This window comes from Pararge aegeria, chromosome 26 (genome assembly GCF_905163445.1).
Source record: "Pararge aegeria chromosome 26, ilParAegt1.1, whole genome shotgun sequence".
NCBI classification, from domain to species: Eukaryota; Metazoa; Arthropoda; class Insecta; order Lepidoptera; family Nymphalidae; genus Pararge; species Pararge aegeria.
In genome coordinates, this window is record NC_053205.1 from 6,059,237 (window position 1) to 6,077,549 (window position 18,313).

The window sequence follows — 18,313 nt, forward strand, 5'->3', positions numbered from 1 at the left end:
CCTATGTTCTCTATAATATATTATTCCACTCGCTGTATAACGCTTACCTAACAGGCGGAATTATTCTAGGTAGATAGATAGATAGATAGGTAGTAGTGTGTATGTAAGTACGGTATAGGCTGCGAAGGTAAAGGTAAACAAAAATAAAGTACCAAAGGAAACTAGTAGATTAGGTTATTATGAAATAAATTTGTGGCCCTGAAAAGGGCCTTTTGCTTTGGAGGAGGTGGCGGGTGCACGAACGTGAGTACGTAAGTAACGACACCGCGCACGATCACTCACTAGTAGTCTTAGGCGCGTTCGCCTCTGATCCTGCGCGCGAGTTGGATATCCTTTGGCATGATGGTGACACGCTTAGCGTGGATGGCGCAAAGGTTCGTATCTTCGAAGAGTCCCACGAGATAAGCCTCGCTGGCCTCCTGGAGGGCCATAACGGCGGAGCTCTGGAAGCGGAGGTCGGTCTTGAAGTCCTGGGCGATCTCGCGCACTAGACGTTGGAACGGAAGCTTGCGGATCAGGAGCTCTGTGCTCTTCTGGTAGCGACGGATCTCACGGAGGGCCACGGTGCCGGGCCTATAACGATGGGGCTTCTTGACACCGCCGGTCGCCGGGGCGCTCTTACGCGCAGCCTTGGTGGCCAGCTGTTTGCGTGGCGCTTTACCACCGGTGGACTTGCGGGCGGTTTGCTTCGTACGTGCCATTTTGACGTTCTACGATAATATTGATATTGTTATTAATGAACAGAAAGCGTGCGCGCTGATGGCGACGGTCGACTCTTAAATAAACGCGGCGCGGCGCGAACGAGAGCTTTTATAAAATTAATGTATACACGAGGCGGACGGGGGGGGGATTCGGAGGGGCAAGGGGCGAAAGGGAGACGGCCGACCCGAACGCTTCGCACGTCACACGAACTTAACTACTCAACTATTTACATCAAAAATAATGATTTTGTGTACTTTATGTACCTACTTTATTACTTTTTATACACTCATTTTAATCACCTTTAGGTTACCGGGAGATATACCCGACTGTCTCATCACGATCGATCGGTATCTGATGCCGATCATACCGCTAGGTTAATAATTTGCGAAATGCAAGTTGGTAGTTATCTTAAAAACCAATATTTATTTGATGTAAAATGTGACGTTGCATGCCCGGCAACTGTGATGCGCAAACATGCAACGTCGCTTTCTTTTAATTATTATTATTATTACTTTTTTTTTTTTTTTCTCTTTACATTGATAAAATATTATCCATTATTAAGTAGGTATTAAGTATGTACAAAGTACCAGTTAGAAAGTTACTGCGGCGGGAAGATAGATAGATAGATAGGTAGGTAGGTAGGTAGGTAGGTACGTACGTACGGTTCGGTACGTAAGTTATATAAAATAATAATAATTTTGTACAACAACACTTTTTAAATGAATCAAGGAATCTTTTTGTGGCCCTGAAAAGGGCCTTTTGTTCAATAAACATCGTTGAAATACGACGTGAGACTCTCTCACTTCGAGCTGGTGTACTTGGTGACAGCTTTGGTGCCTTCACTGACTGCGTGCTTGGCCAGCTCTCCGGGCAGCAAAAGCCTCACCGAAGTCTGCACCTCCCTGGAGGTGATCGTCGACCTCTTGTTGTAGTGGGCGAGACGGGAAGCCTCTGCAGCGATGCGTTCGAATATGTCGTTCACGAACGAGTTCATGATCGACATAGCCTTACTGGAGATACCGGTGTCGGGGTGGACCTGCTTGAGCACCTTGTAGATGTAAATGGCATAGCTCTCCTTCCTCTTGTGCTTCTTCTTTCTCTTGTCCGATTTGGAAATGTTCTTCTGGGCCTTGCCAGATTTCTTAGCGGCCTTTCCGCTAGTCTTGGGTGGCATGATGTACTATTGAAACGAATAGAAAAATACAATATTGAAAAACAAGTCACAACACTATACGAACACGACCGCCGTATAGCAAGAGTGAGAGTGTAATAAAAATTTTTTCTCGTCGCATTCGGTTTTGGTCGCTTTGCTTGGCGCTCAAGACTGCCGGCTGCGGCGAGCGGTCCCGTTAAATTCGACCAATCCGATGGTAGAGTTCGCAGGGTGGGTGGGGGGAGAGTGAGAGAGCCCCGCATCCCTCCCGGTCCCCTTCACCCCCTCCCTCCCTCCTCCTCTCCGTTCGTTCGCACAAACACTAGCACTAATAGATAATTCATTATTATATATTAAAAAAAAAAAAAAAAAAAAACGGGCGGCGGCAATAATACCATTCAAGGAACTATAATAATAACCTATACATATAGGTAGGTTGGTTTGTAGATATGTAGTAATAGTATATATATAATCAACGAAACATAGCTATATTAGGTATAAATATAATATAATAAAATTTGCTTGGTGATCGTCATTGTTATTAATAATAAAAAAAAAAAAAAAAAAAAAAAATCACCACTAATCGCCTTTACCGTATTGCATAGAGCGGTGTTGTACCTATACTTGTTATGCACTAGGCAGGTACATACATATTAGTATGAAGAGCTTATACTAAGCCTGTGCCGAGACATCCAGTGGGAGATGTTTTGTTTTATTTATTATATATAGTGTATCAGTAAGTGTATAATATAAGTAAGGTAGAAAGGTAACCAATAAGTACTACATTGCGATATAAAATCATATTATGGAATAAATTTGTGGCCCTGAAAAGGGCCTTTTAATAGAAGTAAAGCACGATATGTATGTACTTCGTCGTATGATGACAACACGCAGCACACAACAATATTAGGCTTTCTTCTCTGTCTTCTTGGGCAACAGTACCGCCTGTATGTTCGGCAGTACACCACCCTGTGCGATGGTTACGCCGGACAGAAGCTTGTTAAGTTCCTCGTCATTGCGTATGGCCAGCTGAAGATGTCTAGGTATGATCCTAGTCTTCTTGTTGTCACGTGCCGCGTTACCGGCCAACTCCAATACTTCGGCTGCCAGGTACTCCATCACGGCAGCGAGATAGACAGGCGCTCCGGCACCGACGCGTTCGGCGTAGTTACCCTTCCTCAGCAGCCTGTGTATACGTCCGACGGGAAACTGAAGACCGGCGCGATTGGAACGGGACTTAACCTTTCCCTTAACTTTACCGCCTTTACCACGGCCGGACATGATCGATTAAAGATTTAAAGACACGAGAAATAAAAAGAAGCGCGCGCGTGTATCGTGTACACGCGAGCGGACTGAGTTATGAGAGACTTATAAAATTTTCGGATACGATTTCAATCTATTTATACGACTGCACGGTCGGAGGAACGGTGGGGGTCGTGGCGAGCGAGCGGACCGACCGCGATGAGAGAGACCGCCGTACTCGTGCACGTGCGACGTTGCACGATTGAGTCGATGATGCGCGACGTTAGAAACGTTAGAGCGAGAACGCGTCGCTTTTCGACCGTTCGCGCATTTATGCAACGTCGCATTATTTTTTTTGGCAAATAAAATGGTAGGTAGGTAGGTAGGTAGGTAGGTAGGTAGGTAGGTAGGTAGAGAGTATAATATGGAAGAAAGAAAAAAAAAAAAAAAAAAAAAATCCATATTGATAGAGTCGGGATCGGATCGGGCGGGCGGATGGCGGATGCGTTCAGAATATTCCTATTATAGGAAAGAAGAAGGAAGGAATAGGAATAGTGATCTGGAACGGTGGTGATGATAGGTAGTTAGTTAGTTAGTTTAGTTTAGTTTAGTTTTGTTCTGTTCTATTCTATTATTCATTCTAACAATACAACACCGCCATGCGGCGGCAAACGGCAGGCGGGCAGGTGCGTGCGGTGGGTGAATGGGTGGGTGGGTGCAATAAAACTTTATTGTAGAGTACGACTGACTGAATGACCGACCGACCGATGAAGATAGATAGATAGATAGATAGATATATATATAAGTAGGTTACCTATATTAAGTTTATTTATTTGCAGTGCGAATGTTATCGGTGAAAGTGCAGAGTGCAGAGTGCAGTGACAGTGGCGGGATGATATCGCACGTACGTATTGTTTGTTTTCGTTTATTGTGTACATTAGAGACCAATCAACCATTAGGTAGGTAATTTACTAGGTACCACCTGGCCAGTGACTGACCGGTGTAACCATATTATAGTTGTAGTAGGAGGTAGGAGTACGAGGGAGTAATAAATGTAAACACACGAGAGACACGAGACACGAGTCGTGTCTCTTATCATTTGAGGAAATATTTGTTAGCCCTGAAAAGGGCTTTTTATTGTTTGTTGCGGTTGTAACGCCGCACGCAGAACTTTATGAACGCACGCATCATCGCCGGGTGGGTACGCACATACACACACACACACGGCGACTGGCGATGTCTGTCCGTCCGATGAGGCGGCCGAGGCGAGCGAGCGACGACGCTAGCTTACTTCTTCGCAGCGGCGGCCTTCTTGGCGGCGGGTTTCGCCTTGGGCGCCGCCTTCTTAGGTTTGGGCGCTTTGGGCTTCTTCGTCGGCGGCTTAGCGGTCTTTTTCGCCTTGGAGACGGCGCCCTTCGCTTTGGCCGGGGAGGCGGCGGCGGAGGCCTTCTTTGCGGCGGGCTTCTTCCTCTTTGCGGCGGCGGCGGCTTTCTTGTCCCTGGCGGTGGCGGCCGCGGTCTTGGCCTTCGAGGGAGACGCCGCTGCCGCGGCGGCGGCGGCTGCGGCGGTCTTCTTACCGCTCCTGGCGCCGGCGGCGACAGACGCCGATGCGACCTTCTTGGAGCGGCCGGCGACGGCGGACGCGGCGGCCTTGCCGCCCGCGGGTTTCTTGGCCGACGACGATTTGGATTCCAGCTTGAACGAGCCGGATGCGCCCTTTCCCTTTGTCTGGATCAGCGCGCCGGACTCGACGGCGCTCTTCAGATACTTCCTGATGAACGGCGCCATCTTCTCCGCGTCCACCTTGTACTGGGCGGCGATGTATTTCTTGATCGCCTGCAGCGATGAGCCGCTCCTCTCCTTGAGCTCCTTGATCGCGCTGTTCACCATCTCCGATGTCTTAGGGTGGGTGGGCTTTGCCTTTGGCTTCTTGGCCGCGGCGCCTCCGGCTCCCGCGGATGCCTTCGGTTTCTTCGCGGGAGTCGCGGGCGCTGTTGCTTCGGATGCTACTGCGGCGTCGGACATTTTGTTTTGTTATTTTTTCTTTTATATATTTTCACTGATGATGCGCACACAAAACACAAAGTTACACTGAACTTGGTTAAATTTGAATTAATATCAAGTGGCGAAATACTATACACAGCACAGAGGTCGCTGTTGGTAGTAAGGGTCGGGGCTATACCGTAAGGAGAGCCGCGATGTCGCTAAACATTTTCTCGTACGAACACTGACAACTTTTCACTAGCATGCATCAGATTAAACGAAAATTATATATTCCCATTTTATTTATCGAGCAGTTTTAACGATCGAATCGTTTCGTCTTGAGCCTGTCCGCGTTACGGTACCATTCAATCGTATATCGCTTCGCCGTACGCGGAGCGATCGATGTTTAATTTCGATACATCGCTAGTCACGTACCCCGGGTCCCGTTTAAAATTCATTTTTCTCTATAAAACATAGCCTAAATCATTATATACCTTGCCGAATGTAGAGCTGAGATTCCTCTCTAATAATCTGCTCACTAGTCGTAGTACTGAACCGTATTCAGATCTAGTTTATAGCGATCGAAGTCGAGGCTCGTAAAACACAACCCGGTCTTTCGAGGTGTACGGATAGTCGTCTCTCGCCAGCGGTCTGATTATTTCCATTGAGATATAACCATGTGATGGAAAATTATAATTATTTCATTTCTATTATCTTTTAATCAATCTTAAATCTAAGCAAAGTCAATCCATTACACGTGGACGCGAATACGCGCGCTCGTTTGCGGCGCTTTGAGTCGCAGCGTTTGAGGCGCCCACGGTTCTTCTTCCGTTCAGATACCTATAATATCAATATTATTAAACAACGTGTAGTGTTAGGTACATATTTTGTTTTGTGTAAGGTCTAAACATAATCTCTGAGGATAAAAATTACAAAAGCAATTAGTACACCTCGGTACCTGCGCCGCCTATAGATAGTTAAGTAGTAAGTAAGTTAGTACCTTAATACCTACCTACCTTTCCTCGCAAACACATAATCGATAGCATCGATCATTAATACATTACAATAATAATAATTATTATTATTATTCGTTAATGTAGAGACAATAGGAATATGCCACTACTCAACTCATTACTACTACTTTATAACCTACGTAGTAAGTAAGTAAGTAGGTACGGTATGTATTTCAAAGAATCGTCCGATTGTGTATATAGGTAGATTCGGTAGATGCCTACTATGCTATGCTTGCCTCGCAGTTACTACTATCGAGACTATTATAACATTTCTAAAAAAGTATTTCTACATAATATATAGAGACTATAGATAGGTATAGATAGGGTAAAGATGTAAGTTTTGTTTTGTAATTTATTTTTGTCGTTCATTCGTTGTGTAATGTAGCGTATGTGTATTTTAGAGTAGGTATTAAGGAATTATATGCGGCCCTGAAAAGGGCCTTTTTTCGTTAGATCTAACGGTGAGATCTATTGACTGGACGATGCAGTGAAAGTAAACAGCATTGCCGATAGTTCTAACCGCCGAAACCGTACAGGGTGCGACCCTGACGCTTCAGGGCGTACACGACGTCCATAGCGGTTACGGTCTTCCTCTTCGCGTGCTCAGTGTAGGTGACGGCGTCGCGGATGACGTTCTCGAGGAACACCTTCAGTACACCGCGGGTCTCTTCGTATATCAATCCGGATATACGCTTCACACCGCCTCTGCGTGCTAGACGACGGATGGCGGGCTTCGTGATACCCTGGATGTTATCACGCAGCACTTTCCTGTGCCGCTTGGCACCACCTTTTCCCAATCCCTTTCCACCTTTACCGCGACCGGTCATCTTGTAAACTTTTAATACGTTTTAGAATGAACAAAACTTGTTGTTAGCGCGCTGCCGAAAGCGACGCGCACTGAACACACTGTGCACGGTTCGAAAAGCAACACTGGAATACCGCGTCGCGGTGTTCGAGGGGCATATTTATGTAAAAGTTGCGTATCGTGCCGCTCGTAACTTCTCATATGGAATTCGCCATTGAGAAAGAGAGACGTAAGAACTTGTGGCGGTCGGGCGGGAGGGGTAGATTTGGGGGGGGGGGGGGGGGGGGGGGGGGGGGCACACACAGTGTTTGTACGATTTATAGTATATTATTAATTATTATTATTATTAAAAAAATAAAATAAAATAATTCATGTGTATGCCACATAGGGTGTTACAAACAAAAAAAGTCTTTATCAAAAGATACGTAAATAGGTAGATACGTACCTACGTACATACAAAACCATTATTAGGTATTACTTTTTTTTTTTTTTTTTTACTTAGATCTCATGCATATCTGATAGGTATTTATAGTGAAACATTATTACTGTACGTACTTACCTATGTTCTCTATAATATATTATTCCACTCGCTGTATAACGCTTACCTAACAGGCGGAATTATTCTAGGTAGATAGATAGATAGATAGGTAGTAGTGTGTATGTAAGTACGGTATAGGCTGCGAAGGTAAAGGTAAACAAAAATAAAGTACCAAAGGAAACTAGTAGATTAGGTTATTATGAAATAAATTTGTGGCCCTGAAAAGGGCCTTTTGCTTTGGAGGAGGTGGCGGGTGCACGAACGTGAGTACGTAAGTAACGACACCGCGCACGATCACTCACTAGTAGTCTTAGGCGCGTTCGCCTCTGATCCTGCGCGCGAGTTGGATATCCTTTGGCATGATGGTGACACGCTTAGCGTGGATGGCGCAAAGGTTCGTATCTTCGAAGAGTCCCACGAGATAAGCCTCGCTGGCCTCCTGGAGGGCCATAACGGCGGAGCTCTGGAAGCGGAGGTCGGTCTTGAAGTCCTGGGCGATCTCGCGCACTAGACGTTGGAACGGAAGCTTGCGGATCAGGAGCTCTGTGCTCTTCTGGTAGCGACGGATCTCACGGAGGGCCACGGTGCCGGGCCTATAACGATGGGGCTTCTTGACACCGCCGGTCGCCGGGGCGCTCTTACGCGCAGCCTTGGTGGCCAGCTGTTTGCGTGGCGCTTTACCACCGGTGGACTTGCGGGCGGTTTGCTTCGTACGTGCCATTTTGACGTTCTACGATAATATTGATATTGTTATTAATGAACAGAAAGCGTGCGCGCTGATGGCGACGGTCGACTCTTAAATAAACGCGGCGCGGCGCGAACGAGAGCTTTTATAAAATTAATGTATACACGAGGCGGACGGGGGGGGGATTCGGAGGGGCAAGGGGCGAAAGGGAGACGGCCGACCCGAACGCTTCGCACGTCACACGAACTTAACTACTCAACTATTTACATCAAAAATAATGATTTTGTGTACTTTATGTACCTACTTTATTACTTTTTATACACTCATTTTAATCACCTTTAGGTTACCGGGAGATATACCCGACTGTCTCATCACGATCGATCGGTATCTGATGCCGATCATACCGCTAGGTTAATAATTTGCGAAATGCAAGTTGGTAGTTATCTTAAAAACCAATATTTATTTGATGTAAAATGTGACGTTGCATGCCCGGCAACTGTGATGCGCAAACATGCAACGTCGCTTTCTTTTAATTATTATTATTATTACTTTTTTTTTTTTTTTCTCTTTACATTGATAAAATATTATCCATTATTAAGTAGGTATTAGGTAGGTATTAAGTATGTACAAAGTACCAGTTAGAAAGTTACTGCGGCGGGAAGATAGATAGATAGATAGGTAGGTAGGTAGGTAGGTAGGTACGTACGTACGGTTCGGTACGTAAGTTATATAAAATAATAATAATTTTGTACAACAACACTTTTTAAATGAATCAAGGAATCTTTTTGTGGCCCTGAAAAGGGCCTTTTGTTCAATAAACATCGTTGAAATACGACGTGAGACTCTCTCACTTCGAGCTGGTGTACTTGGTGACAGCTTTGGTGCCTTCACTGACTGCGTGCTTGGCCAGCTCTCCGGGCAGCAAAAGCCTCACCGAAGTCTGCACCTCCCTGGAGGTGATCGTCGACCTCTTGTTGTAGTGGGCGAGACGGGAAGCCTCTGCAGCGATGCGTTCGAATATGTCGTTCACGAACGAGTTCATGATCGACATAGCCTTACTGGAGATACCGGTGTCGGGGTGGACCTGCTTGAGCACCTTGTAGATGTAAATGGCATAGCTCTCCTTCCTCTTGTGCTTCTTCTTTCTCTTGTCCGATTTGGAAATGTTCTTCTGGGCCTTGCCAGATTTCTTAGCGGCCTTTCCGCTAGTCTTGGGTGGCATGATGTACTATTGAAACGAATAGAAAAATACAATATTGAAAAACAAGTCACAACACTATACGAACACGACCGCCGTATAGCAAGAGTGAGAGTGTAATAAAAATTTTTTCTCGTCGCATTCGGTTTTGGTCGCTTTGCTTGGCGCTCAAGACTGCCGGCTGCGGCGAGCGGTCCCGTTAAATTCGACCAATCCGATGGTAGAGTTCGCAGGGTGGGTGGGGGGAGAGTGAGAGAGCCCCGCATCCCTCCCGGTCCCCTTCACCCCCTCCCTCCCTCCTCCTCTCCGTTCGTTCGCACAAACACTAGCACTAATAGATAATTCATTATTATATATTAAAAAAAAAAAAAAAAAAAAACGGGCGGCGGCAATAATACCATTCAAGGAACTATAATAATAACCTATACATATAGGTAGGTTGGTTTGTAGATATGTAGTAATAGTATATATATAATCAACGAAACATAGCTATATTAGGTATAAATATAATATAATAAAATTTGCTTGGTGATCGTCATTGTTATTAATAATAAAAAAAAAAAAAAAAAAAAAAAATCACCACTAATCGCCTTTACCGTATTGCATAGAGCGGTGTTGTACCTATACTTGTTATGCACTAGGCAGGTACATACATATTAGTATGAAGAGCTTATACTAAGCCTGTGCCGAGACATCCAGTGGGAGATGTTTTGTTTTATTTATTATATATAGTGTATCAGTAAGTGTATAATATAAGTAAGGTAGAAAGGTAACCAATAAGTACTACATTGCGATATAAAATCATATTATGGAATAAATTTGTGGCCCTGAAAAGGGCCTTTTAATAGAAGTAAAGCACGATATGTATGTACTTCGTCGTATGATGACAACACGCAGCACACAACAATATTAGGCTTTCTTCTCTGTCTTCTTGGGCAACAGTACCGCCTGTATGTTCGGCAGTACACCACCCTGTGCGATGGTTACGCCGGACAGAAGCTTGTTAAGTTCCTCGTCATTGCGTATGGCCAGCTGAAGATGTCTAGGTATGATCCTAGTCTTCTTGTTGTCACGTGCCGCGTTACCGGCCAACTCCAATACTTCGGCTGCCAGGTACTCCATCACGGCAGCGAGATAGACAGGCGCTCCGGCACCGACGCGTTCGGCGTAGTTACCCTTCCTCAGCAGCCTGTGTATACGTCCGACGGGAAACTGAAGACCGGCGCGATTGGAACGGGACTTAACCTTTCCCTTAACTTTACCGCCTTTACCACGGCCGGACATGATCGATTAAAGATTTAAAGACACGAGAAATAAAAAGAAGCGCGCGCGTGTATCGTGTACACGCGAGCGGACTGAGTTATGAGAGACTTATAAAATTTTCGGATACGATTTCAATCTATTTATACGACTGCACGGTCGGAGGAACGGTGGGGGTCGTGGCGAGCGAGCGGACCGACCGCGATGAGAGAGACCGCCGTACTCGTGCACGTGCGACGTTGCACGATTGAGTCGATGATGCGCGACGTTAGAAACGTTAGAGCGAGAACGCGTCGCTTTTCGACCGTTCGCGCATTTATGCAACGTCGCATTATTTTTTTTGGCAAATAAAATGGTAGGTAGGTAGGTAGGTAGGTAGGTAGGTAGGTAGGTAGGTAGAGAGTATAATATGGAAGAAAGAAGAAAAAAAAAAAAAAAAAAATCCATATTGATAGAGTCGGGATCGGATCGGGCGGGCGGATGGCGGATGCGTTCAGAATATTCCTATTATAGGAAAGAAGAAGGAAGGAATAGGAATAGTGATCTGGAACGGTGGTGATGATAGGTAGTTAGTTAGTTAGTTTAGTTTAGTTTAGTTTTGTTCTGTTCTATTCTATTATTCATTCTAACAATACAACACCGCCATGCGGCGGCAAACGGCAGGCGGGCAGGTGCGTGCGGTGGGTGAATGGGTGGGTGGGTGCAATAAAACTTTATTGTAGAGTACGACTGACTGAATGACCGACCGACCGATGAAGATAGATAGATAGATAGATAGATATATATATAAGTAGGTTACCTATATTAAGTTTATTTATTTGCAGTGCGAATGTTATCGGTGAAAGTGCAGAGTGCAGAGTGCAGTGACAGTGGCGGGATGATATCGCACGTACGTATTGTTTGTTTTCGTTTATTGTGTACATTAGAGACCAATCAACCATTAGGTAGGTAATTTACTAGGTACCACCTGGCCAGTGACTGACCGGTGTAACCATATTATAGTTGTAGTAGGAGGTAGGAGTACGAGGGAGTAATAAATGTAAACACACGAGAGACACGAGACACGAGTCGTGTCTCTTATCATTTGAGGAAATATTTGTTAGCCCTGAAAAGGGCTTTTTATTGTTTGTTGCGGTTGTAACGCCGCACGCAGAACTTTATGAACGCACGCATCATCGCCGGGTGGGTACGCACATACACACACACACACGGCGACTGGCGATGTCTGTCCGTCCGATGAGGCGGCCGAGGCGAGCGAGCGACGACGCTAGCTTACTTCTTCGCAGCGGCGGCCTTCTTGGCGGCGGGTTTCGCCTTGGGCGCCGCCTTCTTAGGTTTGGGCGCTTTGGGCTTCTTCGTCGGCGGCTTAGCGGTCTTTTTCGCCTTGGAGACGGCGCCCTTCGCTTTGGCCGGGGAGGCGGCGGCGGAGGCCTTCTTTGCGGCGGGCTTCTTCCTCTTTGCGGCGGCGGCGGCTTTCTTGTCCCTGGCGGTGGCGGCCGCGGTCTTGGCCTTCGAGGGAGACGCCGCTGCCGCGGCGGCGGCGGCTGCGGCGGTCTTCTTACCGCTCCTGGCGCCGGCGGCGACAGACGCCGATGCGACCTTCTTGGAGCGGCCGGCGACGGCGGACGCGGCGGCCTTGCCGCCCGCGGGTTTCTTGGCCGACGACGATTTGGATTCCAGCTTGAACGAGCCGGATGCGCCCTTTCCCTTTGTCTGGATCAGCGCGCCGGACTCGACGGCGCTCTTCAGATACTTCCTGATGAACGGCGCCATCTTCTCCGCGTCCACCTTGTACTGGGCGGCGATGTATTTCTTGATCGCCTGCAGCGATGAGCCGCTCCTCTCCTTGAGCTCCTTGATCGCGCTGTTCACCATCTCCGATGTCTTAGGGTGGGTGGGCTTTGCCTTTGGCTTCTTGGCCGCGGCGCCTCCGGCTCCCGCGGATGCCTTCGGTTTCTTCGCGGGAGTCGCGGGCGCTGTTGCTTCGGATGCTACTGCGGCGTCGGACATTTTGTTTTGTTATTTTTTCTTTTATATATTTTCACTGATGATGCGCACACAAAACACAAAGTTACACTGAACTTGGTTAAATTTGAATTAATATCAAGTGGCGAAATACTATACACAGCACAGAGGTCGCTGTTGGTAGTAAGGGTCGGGGCTATACCGTAAGGAGAGCCGCGATGTCGCTAAACATTTTCTCGTACGAACACTGACAACTTTTCACTAGCATGCATCAGATTAAACGAAAATTATATATTCCCATTTTATTTATCGAGCAGTTTTAACGATCGAATCGTTTCGTCTTGAGCCTGTCCGCGTTACGGTACCATTCAATCGTATATCGCTTCGCCGTACGCGGAGCGATCGATGTTTAATTTCGATACATCGCTAGTCACGTACCCCGGGTCCCGTTTAAAATTCATTTTTCTCTATAAAACATAGCCTAAATCATTATATACCTTGCCGAATGTAGAGCTGAGATTCCTCTCTAATAATCTGCTCACTAGTCGTAGTACTGAACCGTATTCAGATCTAGTTTATAGCGATCGAAGTCGAGGCTCGTAAAACACAACCCGGTCTTTCGAGGTGTACGGATAGTCGTCTCTCGCCAGCGGTCTGATTATTTCCATTGAGATATAACCATGTGATGGAAAATTATAATTATTTCATTTCTATTATCTTTTAATCAATCTTAAATCTAAGCAAAGTCAATCCATTACACGTGGACGCGAATACGCGCGCTCGTTTGCGGCGCTTTGAGTCGCAGCGTTTGAGGCGCCCACGGTTCTTCTTCCGTTCAGATACCTATAATATCAATATTATTAAACAACGTGTAGTGTTAGGTACATATTTTGTTTTGTGTAAGGTCTAAACATAATCTCTGAGGATAAAAATTACAAAAGCAATTAGTACACCTCGGTACCTGCGCCGCCTATAGATAGTTAAGTAGTAAGTAAGTTAGTACCTTAATACCTACCTACCTTTCCTCGCAAACACATAATCGATAGCATCGATCATTAATACATTACAATAATAATAATTATTATTATTATTCGTTAATGTAGAGACAATAGGAATATGCCACTACTCAACTCATTACTACTACTTTATAACCTACGTAGTAAGTAAGTAAGTAGGTACGGTATGTATTTCAAAGAATCGTCCGATTGTGTATATAGGTAGATTCGGTAGATGCCTACTATGCTATGCTTGCCTCGCAGTTACTACTATCGAGACTATTATAACATTTCTAAAAAAGTATTTCTACATAATATATAGAGACTATAGATAGGTATAGATAGGGTAAAGATGTAAGTTTTGTTTTGTAATTTATTTTTGTCGTTCATTCGTTGTGTAATGTAGCGTATGTGTATTTTAGAGTAGGTATTAAGGAATTATATGCGGCCCTGAAAAGGGCCTTTTTTCGTTAGATCTAACGGTGAGATCTATTGACTGGACGATGCAGTGAAAGTAAACAGCATTGCCGATAGTTCTAACCGCCGAAACCGTACAGGGTGCGACCCTGACGCTTCAGGGCGTACACGACGTCCATAGCGGTTACGGTCTTCCTCTTCGCGTGCTCAGTGTAGGTGACGGCGTCGCGGATGACGTTCTCGAGGAACACCTTCAGTACACCGCGGGTCTCTTCGTATATCAATCCGGATATACGCTTCACACCGCCTCTGCGTGCTAGACGACGGATGGCGGGCTTCGTGATACCCTGGATGTTATCACGCAGCACTTTCCTGTGCCGCTTGGCACCACCTTTTCCCAATCCCTTTCCACCTTTACCGCGACCGGTCATCTTGTAAACTTTTAATACGTTTTAGAATGAACAAAACTTGTTGTTAGCGCGCTGCCGAAAGCGACGCGCACTGAACACACTGTGCACGGTTCGAAAAGCAACACTGGAATACCGCGTCGCGGTGTTCGAGGGGCATATTTATGTAAAAGTTGCGTATCGTGCCGCTCGTAACTTCTCATATGGAATTCGCCATTGAGAAAGAGAGACGTAAGAACTTGTGGCGGTCGGGCGGGAGGGGTAGATTTGGGGGGGGGGGGGGGGGGGGGGGGGGGGGCACACACAGTGTTTGTACGATTTATAGTATATTATTAATTATTATTATTATTAAAAAAATAAAATAAAATAATTCATGTGTATGCCACATAGGGTGTTACAAACAAAAAAAGTCTTTATCAAAAGATACGTAAATAGGTAGATACGTACCTACGTACATACAAAACCATTATTAGGTATTACTTTTTTTTTTTTTTTTTTACTTAGATCTCATGCATATCTGATAGGTATTTATAGTGAAACATTATTACTGTACGTACTTACCTATGTTCTCTATAATATATTATTCCACTCGCTGTATAACGCTTACCTAACAGGCGGAATTATTCTAGGTAGATAGATAGATAGATAGGTAGTAGTGTGTATGTAAGTACGGTATAGGCTGCGAAGGTAAAGGTAAACAAAAATAAAGTACCAAAGGAAACTAGTAGATTAGGTTATTATGAAATAAATTTGTGGCCCTGAAAAGGGCCTTTTGCTTTGGAGGAGGTGGCGGGTGCACGAACGTGAGTACGTAAGTAACGACACCGCGCACGATCACTCACTAGTAGTCTTAGGCGCGTTCGCCTCTGATCCTGCGCGCGAGTTGGATATCCTTTGGCATGATGGTGACACGCTTAGCGTGGATGGCGCAAAGGTTCGTATCTTCGAAGAGTCCCACGAGATAAGCCTCGCTGGCCTCCTGGAGGGCCATAACGGCGGAGCTCTGGAAGCGGAGGTCGGTCTTGAAGTCCTGGGCGATCTCGCGCACTAGACGTTGGAACGGAAGCTTGCGGATCAGGAGCTCTGTGCTCTTCTGGTAGCGACGGATCTCACGGAGGGCCACGGTGCCGGGCCTATAACGATGGGGCTTCTTGACACCGCCGGTCGCCGGGGCGCTCTTACGCGCAGCCTTGGTGGCCAGCTGTTTGCGTGGCGCTTTACCACCGGTGGACTTGCGGGCGGTTTGCTTCGTACGTGCCATTTTGACGTTCTACGATAATATTGATATTGTTATTAATGAACAGAAAGCGTGCGCGCTGATGGCGACGGTCGACTCTTAAATAAACGCGGCGCGGCGCGAACGAGAGCTTTTATAAAATTAATGTATACACGAGGCGGACGGGGGGGGGATTCGGAGGGGCAAGGGGCGAAAGGGAGACGGCCGACCCGAACGCTTCGCACGTCACACGAACTTAACTACTCAACTATTTACATCAAAAATAATGATTTTGTGTACTTTATGTACCTACTTTATTACTTTTTATACACTCATTTTAATCACCTTTAGGTTACCGGGAGATATACCCGACTGTCTCATCACGATCGATCGGTATCTGATGCCGATCATACCGCTAGGTTAATAATTTGCGAAATGCAAGTTGGTAGTTATCTTAAAAACCAATATTTATTTGATGTAAAATGTGACGTTGCATGCCCGGCAACTGTGATGCGCAAACATGCAACGTCGCTTTCTTTTAATTATTATTATTATTACTTTTTTTTTTTTTTTCTCTTTACATTGATAAAATATTATCCATTATTAAGTAGGTATTAAGTATGTACAAAGTACCAGTTAGAAAGTTACTGCGGCGGGAAGATAGATAGATAGATAGGTAGGTAGGTAGGTAGGTAGGTACGTACGTACGGTTCGGTACGTAAGTTATATAAAATAATAATAATTTTGTACAACAACACTTTTTAAATGAATCAAGGAATCTTTTTGTGGCCCTGAAAAGGGCCTTTTGTTCAATAAACATCGTTGAAATACGACGTGAGACTCTCTCACTTCGAGCTGGTGTACTTGGTGACAGCTTTGGTGCCTTCACTGACTGCGTGCTTGGCCAGCTCTCCGGGCAGCAAAAGCCTCACCGAAGTCTGCACCTCCCTGGAGGTGATCGTCGACCTCTTGTTGTAGTGGGCGAGACGGGAAGCCTCTGCAGCGATGCGTTCGAATATGTCGTTCACGAACGAGTTCATGATCGACATAGCCTTACTGGAGATACCGGTGTCGGGGTGGACCTGCTTGAGCACCTTGTAGATGTAAATGGCATAGCTCTCCTTCCTCTTGTGCTTCTTCTTTCTCTTGTCCGATTTGGAAATGTTCTTCTGGGCCTTGCCAGATTTCTTAGCGGCCTTTCCGCTAGTCTTGGGTGGCATGATGTACTATTGAAACGAATAGAAAAATACAATATTGAAAAACAAGTCACAACACTATACGAACACGACCGCCGTATAGCAAGAGTGAGAGTGTAATAAAAATTTTTTCTCGTCGCATTCGGTTTTGGTCGCTTTGCTTGGCGCTCAAGACTGCCGGCTGCGGCGAGCGGTCCCGTTAAATTCGACCAATCCGATGGTAGAGTTCGCAGGGTGGGTGGGGGGAGAGTGAGAGAGCCCCGCATCCCTCCCGGTCCCCTTCACCCCCTCCCTCCCTCCTCCTCTCCGTTCGTTCGCACAAACACTAGCACTAATAGATAATTCATTATTATATATTAAAAAAAAAAAAAAAAAAAAACGGGCGGCGGCAATAATACCATTCAAGGAACTATAATAATAACCTATACATATAGGTAGGTTGGTTTGTAGATATGTAGTAATAGTATATATATAATCAACGAAACATAGCTATATTAGGTATAAATATAATATAATAAAATTTGCTTGGTGATCGTCATTGTTATTAATAATAAAAAAAAAAAAAAAAAAAAAAAATCACCACTAATCGCCTTTACCGTATTGCATAGAGCGGTGTTGTACCTATACTTGTTATGCACTAGGCAGGTACATACATATTAGTATGAAGAGCTTATACTAAGCCTGTGCCGAGACATCCAGTGGGAGATGTTTTGTTTTATTTATTATATATAGTGTATCAGTAAGTGTATAATATAAGTAAGGTAGAAAGGTAACCAATAAGTACTACATTGCGATATAAAATCATATTATGGAATAAATTTGTGGCCCTGAAAAGGGCCTTTTAATAGAAGTAAAGCACGATATGTATGTACTTCGTCGTATGATGACAACACGCAGCACACAACAATATTAGGCTTTCTTCTCTGTCTTCTTGGGCAACAGTACCGCCTGTATGTTCGGCAGTACACCACCCTGTGCGATGGTTACGCCGGACAGAAGCTTGTTAAGTTCCTCGTCATTGCGTATGGCCAGCTGAAGATGTCTAGGTATGATCCTAGTCTTCTTGTTGTCACGTGCCGCGTTACCGGCCAACTCCAATACTTCGGCTGCCAGGTACTCCATCACGGCAGCGAGATAGACAGGCGCTCCGGCACCGACGCGTTCGGCGTAGTTACCCTTCCTCAGCAGCCTGTGTATACGTCCGACGGGAAACTGAAGACCGGCGCGATTGGAACGGGACTTAACCTTTCCCTTAACTTTACCGCCTTTACCACGGCCGGACATGATCGATTAAAGATTTAAAGACACGAGAAATAAAAAGAAGCGCGCGCGTGTATCGTGTACACGCGAGCGGACTGAGTTATGAGAGACTTATAAAATTTTCGGATACGATTTCAATCTATTTATACGACTGCACGGTCGGAGGAACGGTGGGGGTCGTGGCGAGCGAGCGGACCGACCGCGATGAGAGAGACCGCCGTACTCGTGCACGTGCGACGTTGCACGATTGAGTCGATGATGCGCGACGTTAGAAACGT

The 18,313-nt window shown here is 45.6% G+C and overlaps 10 protein-coding genes across 10 annotated transcripts; all 10 read right to left on the reverse strand.

Moving 5' to 3' along the window:
- Positions 1-189: 189 nt before the first annotated feature.
- LOC120635193 (histone H3) lies at positions 190-786 on the reverse strand. The gene has a single exon (XM_039906129.1). It carries the CDS (start codon positions 699-701, stop codon positions 291-293), a length of 411 nt encoding a protein of 136 aa, XP_039762063.1. The 5' UTR covers positions 702-786; the 3' UTR covers positions 190-290.
- Positions 787-1,441: 655 nt separating this feature from the next.
- LOC120635199 (histone H2B) lies at positions 1,442-2,129 on the reverse strand. Its single transcript, XM_039906136.1, has one exon. The coding sequence runs from the start codon at positions 1,874-1,876 to the stop codon at positions 1,502-1,504; it is 375 nt and encodes a 124-aa protein (XP_039762070.1). The 5' UTR covers positions 1,877-2,129; the 3' UTR covers positions 1,442-1,501.
- Positions 2,130-2,672: 543 nt separating this feature from the next.
- On the reverse strand, positions 2,673-3,489 carry LOC120635195 (histone H2A). The gene has a single exon (XM_039906131.1). It carries the CDS (start codon positions 3,134-3,136, stop codon positions 2,762-2,764), a length of 375 nt encoding a protein of 124 aa, XP_039762065.1. The 5' UTR covers positions 3,137-3,489; the 3' UTR covers positions 2,673-2,761.
- Positions 3,490-3,937: 448 nt separating this feature from the next.
- On the reverse strand, positions 3,938-5,533 carry LOC120635190 (histone H1B-like). Its single transcript, XM_039906124.1, has one exon. The coding sequence runs from the start codon at positions 5,120-5,122 to the stop codon at positions 4,385-4,387; it is 738 nt and encodes a 245-aa protein (XP_039762058.1). The 5' UTR covers positions 5,123-5,533; the 3' UTR covers positions 3,938-4,384.
- A 3,375-nt stretch (positions 5,534-8,908) lies between these two features.
- Positions 8,909-9,596, reverse strand: LOC120635197 (histone H2B). Its single transcript, XM_039906133.1, has one exon. It carries the CDS (start codon positions 9,341-9,343, stop codon positions 8,969-8,971), a length of 375 nt encoding a protein of 124 aa, XP_039762067.1. The 5' UTR covers positions 9,344-9,596; the 3' UTR covers positions 8,909-8,968.
- A 543-nt stretch (positions 9,597-10,139) lies between these two features.
- LOC120635194 (histone H2A) lies at positions 10,140-10,959 on the reverse strand. The gene has a single exon (XM_039906130.1). The coding sequence runs from the start codon at positions 10,601-10,603 to the stop codon at positions 10,229-10,231; it is 375 nt and encodes a 124-aa protein (XP_039762064.1). The 5' UTR covers positions 10,604-10,959; the 3' UTR covers positions 10,140-10,228.
- Positions 10,960-11,404: 445 nt separating this feature from the next.
- Positions 11,405-13,000, reverse strand: LOC120635191 (histone H1B-like). The gene has a single exon (XM_039906125.1). It carries the CDS (start codon positions 12,587-12,589, stop codon positions 11,852-11,854), a length of 738 nt encoding a protein of 245 aa, XP_039762059.1. The 5' UTR covers positions 12,590-13,000; the 3' UTR covers positions 11,405-11,851.
- A 2,112-nt stretch (positions 13,001-15,112) lies between these two features.
- LOC120635192 (histone H3) lies at positions 15,113-15,709 on the reverse strand. The gene has a single exon (XM_039906128.1). The coding sequence runs from the start codon at positions 15,622-15,624 to the stop codon at positions 15,214-15,216; it is 411 nt and encodes a 136-aa protein (XP_039762062.1). The 5' UTR covers positions 15,625-15,709; the 3' UTR covers positions 15,113-15,213.
- A 655-nt stretch (positions 15,710-16,364) lies between these two features.
- LOC120635198 (histone H2B) lies at positions 16,365-17,052 on the reverse strand. Its single transcript, XM_039906135.1, has one exon. It carries the CDS (start codon positions 16,797-16,799, stop codon positions 16,425-16,427), a length of 375 nt encoding a protein of 124 aa, XP_039762069.1. The 5' UTR covers positions 16,800-17,052; the 3' UTR covers positions 16,365-16,424.
- Positions 17,053-17,595: 543 nt separating this feature from the next.
- LOC120635196 (histone H2A) lies at positions 17,596-18,294 on the reverse strand. Its single transcript, XM_039906132.1, has one exon. It carries the CDS (start codon positions 18,057-18,059, stop codon positions 17,685-17,687), a length of 375 nt encoding a protein of 124 aa, XP_039762066.1. The 5' UTR covers positions 18,060-18,294; the 3' UTR covers positions 17,596-17,684.
- Positions 18,295-18,313: the final 19 nt, after the last annotated feature.

Coding starts and splice junctions, on each gene's coding strand:
- LOC120635190 (XM_039906124.1), bottom strand. CDS start 5,122: ATGTCCGACGCCGCAGTAGCATCCGAAGCAACAGCGCCCGCGACTCCC.
- LOC120635193 (XM_039906129.1), bottom strand. CDS start 701: ATGGCACGTACGAAGCAAACCGCCCGCAAGTCCACCGGTGGTAAAGCG.
- LOC120635194 (XM_039906130.1), bottom strand. CDS start 10,603: ATGTCCGGCCGTGGTAAAGGCGGTAAAGTTAAGGGAAAGGTTAAGTCC.
- LOC120635192 (XM_039906128.1), bottom strand. CDS start 15,624: ATGGCACGTACGAAGCAAACCGCCCGCAAGTCCACCGGTGGTAAAGCG.
- LOC120635191 (XM_039906125.1), bottom strand. CDS start 12,589: ATGTCCGACGCCGCAGTAGCATCCGAAGCAACAGCGCCCGCGACTCCC.
- LOC120635195 (XM_039906131.1), bottom strand. CDS start 3,136: ATGTCCGGCCGTGGTAAAGGCGGTAAAGTTAAGGGAAAGGTTAAGTCC.
- LOC120635199 (XM_039906136.1), bottom strand. CDS start 1,876: ATGCCACCCAAGACTAGCGGAAAGGCCGCTAAGAAATCTGGCAAGGCC.
- LOC120635196 (XM_039906132.1), bottom strand. CDS start 18,059: ATGTCCGGCCGTGGTAAAGGCGGTAAAGTTAAGGGAAAGGTTAAGTCC.
- LOC120635198 (XM_039906135.1), bottom strand. CDS start 16,799: ATGCCACCCAAGACTAGCGGAAAGGCCGCTAAGAAATCTGGCAAGGCC.
- LOC120635197 (XM_039906133.1), bottom strand. CDS start 9,343: ATGCCACCCAAGACTAGCGGAAAGGCCGCTAAGAAATCTGGCAAGGCC.